General features: G+C 53.8%; 3 protein-coding genes across 3 annotated transcripts; 1 reads left to right on the top strand and 2 right to left on the bottom strand.

Moving 5' to 3' along the window:
• Positions 1 to 461: 461 nt before the first annotated feature.
• Positions 462 to 2,745, bottom strand: COL26b_013662 (uncharacterized protein; the record flags this gene model as incomplete). The annotated part of the gene is made up of 5 exons (XM_053186257.1): positions 462 to 609; positions 666 to 1,510; positions 1,561 to 1,686; positions 1,747 to 2,323; positions 2,408 to 2,745. 5 exons carry the CDS (start codon positions 2,743 to 2,745, stop codon positions 462 to 464), a joined length of 2,034 nt encoding a protein of 677 aa, XP_053029807.1.
• A 740-nt stretch (positions 2,746 to 3,485) lies between these two features.
• On the top strand, positions 3,486 to 5,308 carry COL26b_013661 (uncharacterized protein; the record flags this gene model as incomplete). Its single annotated transcript, XM_053186256.1, has 5 exons — positions 3,486 to 3,724; positions 4,107 to 4,118; positions 4,180 to 4,208; positions 4,275 to 4,443; positions 4,492 to 5,308. The coding sequence occupies 5 exons, from the start codon at positions 3,486 to 3,488 to the stop codon at positions 5,306 to 5,308; spliced, it is 1,266 nt and encodes a 421-aa protein (XP_053029806.1).
• Positions 5,309 to 5,476: 168 nt separating this feature from the next.
• On the bottom strand, positions 5,477 to 7,999 carry COL26b_013660 (uncharacterized protein; the record flags this gene model as incomplete). Its single annotated transcript, XM_053186255.1, has 6 exons — positions 5,477 to 5,926; positions 5,990 to 6,457; positions 6,516 to 6,767; positions 6,830 to 7,577; positions 7,627 to 7,794; positions 7,854 to 7,999. 6 exons carry the CDS (start codon positions 7,997 to 7,999, stop codon positions 5,477 to 5,479), a joined length of 2,232 nt encoding a protein of 743 aa, XP_053029805.1.
• Positions 8,000 to 8,655: the final 656 nt, after the last annotated feature.

Genomic DNA, 8,655 nt, shown 5'->3' with positions numbered 1-8,655 from the left:
TATATAATATACCAAGCCAAATCAACCCAATATATCAAATATGAGGGGTCAGGAATTGTTTAATTGACAGTTGGGAATAGCTTCAATTGTTTGGTATATTTGTTAGTAGGTTTGATAGATTGGCTTTGGCGGCAGCGCTGCCTCTACCTCTAGCCACCGGAACTGAGATGAAATAATGTCGAGAATTATTTTTCTGTAATTGACGCTTTCTCCCCTGAGCTCACTCAACTTCAACGGCTGTGATAAGGAAGAGTATCGAGCTCGGGGTAGGTAGCTTCGGCGATCTTGGACTTGCAGTTTGTTGAACAAATTTCTTCCTTTTATGAAAAGATCTAGGCTAGTATGACACCGTCGTCATCTAATCCATTCACAGTCAAAGCTGCCTTTAAAACCGTTTGCCTCCCTTTTTATGTACATGTCGCTGTTCATACAAAATATCATGAATACCATCATCAAATAGTCTACAGGTTGCTTCGGATGGGCGTCTCCTTGGCGCAGCATCCAGAGGTCAGCTTGGATCCAATGTCCTTGTCTGAAGGCACATCAAGAGCCGGGTTTCCGGTGAAGAAGTCGGACGGCGTGATATGCAATTGCAGCATCTCAACGGGCCTATTGATTGATTAGTTTCAGTCATCAATGCGAACCAGACAAGTTGTATCACTTACATGACGGGCCAGTCCTCAATACGAGGGTTGTGTGTCAAACCAAAGACGCTCCAGAGGACAACATCCTGGTTCAGCACATCCTCGTTCCTGTCCGCGGCGTCTTTGACACCGCCGACCTCCAGCTTGCTCTGCAGGGTGTAGCGGCCGCCAGCGAACAGCTCGTGGTCCTTGTACTTAGTGACCCACAGGTGGTGGCGGGCAAACAGCGCACGCTTGGACTGAACACTGTTGGGGTCGGCGAGCAGCAGCTGCGTCGCCGGCGGCGTGATCTTGTAGCCGACAGGCTTGCCCGTGATAGGGTTAGGCTTGCTGAGGTTCTGGATCTTGAAGACGCGGTTGTTCATCGGCGCCGCGTCGAAGCCCGCCGAGGTCGTGACCTGCGTCTGCCTGACCTCGTAGAGGTTGCCGTTGGGGTTCGTCCGCGAGTCCATGCGCAGCGGCAGGCTCTCCTCCTGCACGACGGTGTTCTCGTTGCCGTCGATGGAGGGGTCGATGCGCACGCAGAAGACGTGCTGGTGGTTCTGCGCGAGGGCGCCGGGGCTGACGACGTTGCCCCACGGGCTGGTCTTGCCGGGGTCGATGTTGACGACGGAGACGATGCCGGTGGCGCGGGCCTCGACGACGATGCCGGCGGCCTGGTCGAACTTGAAGTTGAAGATGTACTCGTAGTTGGCGAGGGTGATGATGAACTGGATGACCAGCTCGCGGCGGCGAGTGACCACGGCGCGGCCGGTGCGCCAGTTGGTGTGCTTCCAGTTGATGCCGTTGTCCTGCTCGTGGAGGCAGATGACGTTCTTGGACTCGACGGCCGCACCCTTGCCGTCGATGAGAACACCATCGAAGTACTGTTGCTCATGTCAGTATACGAGTCATGAGTTAGTTTGTTGCCACGGACCTTGATGACACCCAAGCAATCACAGCCCAGAGTCAGGTTGTTAACAGCGTTACCCAAACCACCATCACCGAAGTCGAAAGCCTGCTTGCGGTGGAACGGCGGGCGAGGATCAGCGTAGGGCACAGTCTGGCTCCAATGTTAGCGCACACCCCAACAAACAGGTCAGTCTTAATGGGATGAACCCACCATATCACTCATGCTAAGACGGTACATGACCGGTCTGCCATCGTATCGCACATCGTGGACGACAGCACCCTCACGGGGGTTGAAGGTAACGCGCATGCGCCACTTCTGCCACTCAATCAAGTTGCCATCGGTGATGGAGAAACTGGGGCCCTCAGGCTGCTGCACCGTCAAGGGCTTGAGATCCTTCCGCGTGCCGTTCGGCAGTAGCTCAGGCACGTACTCGCTCTCCTGGCAGTGGTCGATGATCGTGGGGGCGTGTGTCCTCCCGGACAGGGCATCGCCCTTACCACCAGTAGCAAGCTCGTCGATGCGCACGATCTCCTTCTTGTGCGCATCCATGACAGGGATCAAAGGCAGGGGGTAGGCGTAGAAGTTGGAGTCCGGGTTTCCACTTCTTGTGTCCCGGGCGAAAATGAGAGCCTGGAAGAAACGGTTGTCGCCATCTGCGGCGTCAGGGGCGCCGTAGGGCCACGGCTCGACGACGACCTCGAAGCCCTCTGGCAGCTTGAGCTCAGCGATCTTCTCCTTGAATAAGGGGGAGCGCTGGACGGCATCAGCCAGGACCTCGAACTCGTAGCTTTTTTGGTGACAGGCGCGTTAGCGTTGCATTCATCTCGCAGAACCCGCGTGGGGGGTTGGAGATTCGTGGCTGGGAACGTACATGGTCAAACTCGCTTGGTGCTCGGAACCGATAAGCTTCTGATCAACAATCTTCCTGAGACCCAGGTCCACGATGGACTCGAAGTACTGGGCCTTGGTCGCGCCACCAATGACATCGTAGAATACCTGGGCGCATCTCGCCGGTCTCGGTGATGATGCTGTGAGTTTGCCTGAGTGCTCGAGGTCCAGGAACTTGAGGACCTCAGCCTTTGGTGGTTCCCACAGGTAGTTCTGTCTGAAATCGAGGACGGAGCCGGGGTGCGCAGCGAGCACAATGTCTCGGGCCTTATTGGTCTCCTCCAGAGACAGGGCCGACAAGGGGTGCGGAATAGCTGCCATTATGGGAGGTGTGTATGTGACTCGGAACTAGGTTGCAGAGGCTGTGGGCGTCCGAAGATGGTTGTTCAGGGTTCGTTTTCGAGACTGAGCAAGATTGCGTTCTTATGAAGAAACCAGCAACGCTCGGAATGAATCTCTAACCAACTGTGTCCTTTGATGTCTTAGGTACTGAAACACCAGACTGACCTTCCGCACGTTCGAGCCATTAAATGGTCCACGAGTTCTGGTTGGCTCAGTAGTCGGAAGGTCTTCCGAGAGAGGCGCCCGGAACTGATCGGAAACCGCGGAACAGCTCCGAGTCAAGGCGCAGCGCCCACGTAGTCTTCTTATCTTCAACCCCGGCCAAGATAAGGCCATTATAAAAGTTAGTTGCTCAAAGATCGAGACACTATGGGATTCTGGGAAGCTCTTGTGATTGGCCAGCGATTATTGAACCGCAGTTGATTGGGCCTCCCACTGAAGATAAGATGCCGGACGCCTTGCAGTGGTGCCGCCGTCTGGGTATCGTCTCCATTTTGGTGAATCTCGCAGGTTTGGAAATCTGGATTTGCTCGGTGATAAGATCAAAGAGGAGTTTGAGTAGGTCATGGAGATACATAACAAAAGACGTGTGCCCGACAAACCCCGGGATTGAGTCGGTAGATCGTACGACTGTAAGGCGACAATTCGAAATCGCTAGTCAAATTTTGCTTCAGTCTTGTTGTTTTTTTTGCTTGTTTTGTGAAATAATGGAAACCGACATGAAGAAAGATACGGTGACCCTTGGCAAAGTCGACTCTCAGAGCCAAAATGAGCCCATCTTCACCGGCGACGACTTGCGACTTGCTCAACTCGGACACGCCCAGGAATTGAATCGACAATTCTCCCTGCTTACACTGGGTGCACTATGTGTGTGTCTTATGGCAACATGGGAGGCTCTGTCGAGTGTTGTTGCGCCGGCTCTTGTCAGCGGCGGCGCCCCTTGTTTGTTCTATAACTTGTGAGTTGATGATGCTTCTTCAGTTGGACCACAGCGGAAGGCTAATAAGTTGTGAAGGATACTTTCAACAATTTGCACTGTATGCATCGCATCGTCGCTGGGAGAAATTGCATCCATATATCCAACTGCAGGAGGTAAGAGTTGCTGGTTGACACATCACTAAAGAGATCCCTTACACTGAGTTGACGCTGACAACATTGCCTCGCAGGTCAATACCACTGGGTTGCGGCGTTGTGCCCGCCCTCGACTCGATCGGTCGCGGCGTTTACAACCGGTTGGATCTCTGTGGGGGGCCAGGTGGTTCTTACCTCTTCCGCCGCCTTCGCGGCTGGTCTTCAAGTGCAGTCTCTCATCATCTTGAACGACGACTCATATATCCCAGCCAGGTGGCAGGGTATGTTGTTCTATTGGGCAATCCTTGTGTATGCATTGGCCATGAACATTTGGGGACATAGACTTCTGCCCACGGCCAACCTTGTGTCCGGTAAGGCTCTTTGACATTGTCAGCCTTTCGTTGTGGAAACTCGTACTAACACAGATTTATTATCAGGCTTTCTCCATGGGGCTGGCTTTCTGGCCATTCTTATTGTTCTCGGTGTCATGGCCCCGAAGAACACCGCGTCCTTCGTCTTTAAGGAAGTCACTAACTCCAGTGGCTGGGAAAGCGACGGAATCTCTTGGCTCGTCGGGTTGATTAGCGCCGTCTACCCGTTCTTGGGGTAAGTAGGCAACTGTCCATAATGCAAGACTAGACTGACACCACAAAGCTACGATGCCGCATGCCATTTGGCCGAGGAGTTGCCCAACGCGAGTCGCGACGTTCCAATTGCAATGGTCGGAAGTGTCATCGTCAACGGCGTAATGGGCCTCATCTACGGCACCGTCTTGCTCTTCTCCACTGGCCCCCTCGACGCCCTCCTCTCGACCCCGACCGGATACCCCTTCATGCAAATCTTCCTCGATGTCACCAAGTCCCACGGCGGCGCGACATTCATGTCCTTGATCATCATTATGACTGCTATCGCCGCCACGGTCGCGGGTATTACATCGACCTCACGCACGCTCTGGGCCTTTGCCCGTGACAGAGCCACCCCATACGACCAGTACCTGAGCAAGGTCAACAAACACTCACAGATCCCGATCTACTCCGTTGTGCTCGTGACCATCCTCCAGATGCTCCTTGGCTTCATCTACATCGGCAACACGACAGCCTTCAACGCCATTCTGTCCATGGCCATCATCGGAATGTACTCAAGCTACATCGTCCCCATCGCGTACATGCTGTTCGGCCGCAAGAACATCAAGCACTCAGACTTTGGTCCCTTCAAGCTCGGCCCCACCGTGGGCCCCGTATTGAACGTGATCAGTTTGATCTGGATGGTCGTGGTCATCATCTTCAGCACGTTCCCGTCGGCGATGCCAGTGACGCCGCAGAACATGAACTACTCGATCGTTGTGATGGCTGGGTGGCTCCTGTTTGGTATCATCTATTACATCTCATACGGCAGCAAGAAGTTTGAGGTGCCGGTGGTGGATAGTAACGTGGTAACAGGCATTTCTGTCCCTGCAGATATCAGCGTCTAAGGGGCGAAAACGCGAGGATAGGGGGAGGACATTGACAAGTATTGGTTAGATTGTAACATGAAAAGTTTTCGCTTGGCTGCAATTCAAGTCCCCATACTCGCACTAATGTGTTTTGTGATGGAAATTGGGGCTACGCATTGTTATGGTTGGACTGGTCACCGTGCTGAATTAAATCAATCCCTGAAAACGTCGCGAAATCTCCTCCGGATCCCCTAGCGACATGCCTTGCTCATTGACCCCAAAGAACCCCACCGGAAAATCAGGCGGCGCCGGGTGACCACCATTGGCATGACCAAAGGCGTCGAAAAGATTCATCAGATCATTCCCCATGTTGAACATGTCGGGAATCGAGCTGTTCGCCTGCGGACTTGTGTCCCAAGCATCCCATGCGCTGTTCTCCGGCCTCCTTCCGTCCCGTTCACCCGGACCCGGGTTTTGGTGTGGGTCATCCGGTCGGGATTCGGCCGCGTTCTGTTCCGCGTCCTCCCCTGCTTGGGGCGCATCTGCCTTTTCGGGATCACTTCGAAGACCGAGAGATTTGACACCTGGAAGCAAACCTCGAATGGTCTTCCAAAGCCTGCGGCTTGCGTGCCCATGTCGTGAGAATCCCTTGACTAGCTGCACTGCTTTCAGGAAGCTCTCCTTACAGGGCTCAGTAAACACACCCGGTGCGTGACATACAGCGAGCAGGATCACGGCTAGTGCGCTCATCAGGAAATAGTTGAAAGCGTGCTGCTGTCGTGCATAGATATCGCTAGTATCGTTGAGGTGCGTCAATACTTGTATGGTATCCAGTGCGATCTCCGTGACTAGTTTAGCACTCTGTATGTCGGCCCTGATGCTTGCAGTGCTAAGGACATGATGCCGGTGGATGAGCGTTCGCATGTGATTTCCACGTAGGTAGAGTAATGAACGAAGGCGATGCATGCTTCTCGGCTGAGTCCGGGGTGCGAGTCCAAGCCTAGGATGCCGAATGCGGAGGTCGTCCGGGATGGAGTTGAGCCAGTTCTGCGTCATGAAGTCCAAGAAGGCGACAGTGTCCTTGGGTATGAATTGTGATGGCGACTCAAAGGGCGGCAGTGCCTCCCATACTTTGGAGCAAAGCCTGCCGTAGGACACCATGCACCTCAAGTAGGGGTAGTTCTCTCCCTGGAACGACCGTCAGTCGGTGTTGCTGTCCGAAGGAAGTTGATGGCGAAGAACTTACCGGCTCGGGTAACTCCGGATCTATGTCCCTGTCGATGAGGCCGAAAGACAGACTTGTCCCGAAGCTCCAGCGGCGATCCAAGACGTAGACGCACCAGAAGCATCGTACGGCGAGATCTCGCTGCCTGGGATCTTTGAAATTGTCCAGGAGAATCGCTCGTCGATGGAGGCCAATCTCGAGGCATTCTCTGCCGGAAATGCCGATAGCCCTCCATGCTAGAAGCTCCTCACCACAGTGGAACCAGTAAAGGCTCTGACACGATGTCAGCGTGGGCACTCAGCGGGTAAGCTGTTCGTCCGAGGAAAGATGCTCACCAGCATAGTCATGATCTGCAGTTCCTTCAAGTCGATGAATGCTTCACCCGAGACTCGACACACAACGGGCTCGACGGAGTCAATCAACTTCGTGCTTATGGGATTTTGCCCCTGAGCCTCCATTACTATCGATATAGCAATCGCGACCTTGGCAAGCTGGACATCCTTCTCCTCGATCTTTGGTCGCTCCTCTTCTGGGACATTTGGGTCCGCCGGTGGATTCTGTAGGTGTCGAGCGTAATAGAGTATGTGTGGTAGATTCGCTGAGACATCTTTGATATTGGTGAAGGGGTAGACTGACTCCATTTCCTCTGAGTAAACGTCAAGCAGACGAAGGATTTCATCAAATTCTAATGTCAATAGGCAGTCCAAATCTTTGTGAGATGACGCTATCTGGTCTTCGGATATGACGGAAGGTGCTCGCTGGGATGCAGCCGGCGAAGCAGATCGGCTCGTCGGTTCCTCATCGCCGGTTTGAATTCGCATGCGGGTGAGCGACGTCTCAGCGATGCGAAGGCTAAACGCCGATCTCGTTGGTCCGACAAACTGAGGTTCCCTCGGCTCACTCGGGCGACGATTCGACTCACTCGCGTAGAGAGGGCTAGGATGCTGTGGACCACCGAGAGCAGCTGGCGAGCGAGTGTTGATATGAGCAACTTTGCCATTGAGCTCGCGAAGAGAGGATGTCAAGCTGGCGACCTGTTCTCGAAGGGCGGCCACCTCGTCGCTGAGATTCTTGTACTGGGAGCTGTAGTCTTGTCAGCTGAAGTGAGATGAACGCGATGACGGTGACGTACGGATGTTGTTCCTCCCTCTCATGAGTAGCATCCCGGTCTTTATCTTTTAGAGGCGTCTGCTGAGGCCCGGGGATGAAGACGCACTCGGCGCCGTTGGAAAGGCACCGCCGGCATACGGTCTGATGGTCCTCCTTGATGCACTTCAGCTTCCGCTTCTTGCACTCATTGCTAAGCGATCATCGTCTTAGAAACTCGACTCAAATCATCACGAGCATCCAGTGGCTTACCAAGCGACAGGCGTGTACTTCGCCCGCTTGCTGCGCTGGCCTTCGCCGGTCGCGGGCGCGGCGCGCTTCTGCACTGGAGCGGATCCGGCGCGGGTCGACTGCGGTGTCGCGGCCTCTGCCGGCACCGCATCAGCCTCTGGGCCCATAACGTCCAATCGTTCGGCCGGTCGCCAATCGAGACCCGGCGCCGGAGGGATATGGAGCACTGCGGAACGTGTCGTTGACGGTTCGGAATCGAGGGTGAGGATGCGGCTCGGCGTGAAAAGAGGAGTTCCGAGACGCGGTGGCTGTTCCGGCCAAACCGCACACGCTACGCCCTTATCCTGACGCTAATCGGCCCCCAAAACATGGTGGGTCCTGAATGAAGAAGTCTTGGCTCAGCAACACAATTAACCAGGGGTATCTTATCTGACAACAACGTCTGTTCACAATTGTTGTGACGTCAACATGAGTTGCGAGTCATGCACAGATCGCTTCAAAACGAATGAAATAACATTCATGGTGGCCTTCTCTCCAGACGATAAATCTAAGTGTGATCCTTCTCTTCGAAGTTCCTATTGCTCAACATCATCTTCAGCATTATTTCTCAGTTAGGTTTTACTGACTTCGGCGGCGGAGTGAGCAACCTGTGCAAGACTCTCAACAGCAAGTGGACTACTGAACTAGCTTAACATCATAGCAGCTTGAAATTCGCACGAGAATGCTATTTATATAGACTTTTGATATTTGGGTGGATATGTAATATGGGATAATAGCGGTAACAAGTACGAAGATAGCGAAGACAAAGGCGATGATAACGACG

This window comes from Colletotrichum chrysophilum (assembly GCF_026319265.1).
Source record: "Colletotrichum chrysophilum strain AFK26 chromosome Unknown scaffold_245, whole genome shotgun sequence".
Classification (NCBI taxonomy): domain Eukaryota; kingdom Fungi; phylum Ascomycota; class Sordariomycetes; order Glomerellales; family Glomerellaceae; genus Colletotrichum; species Colletotrichum chrysophilum.
Note: the sequence above shows the minus strand (reverse complement) of the source record. Positions and strands in the feature narration are given on the sequence as shown.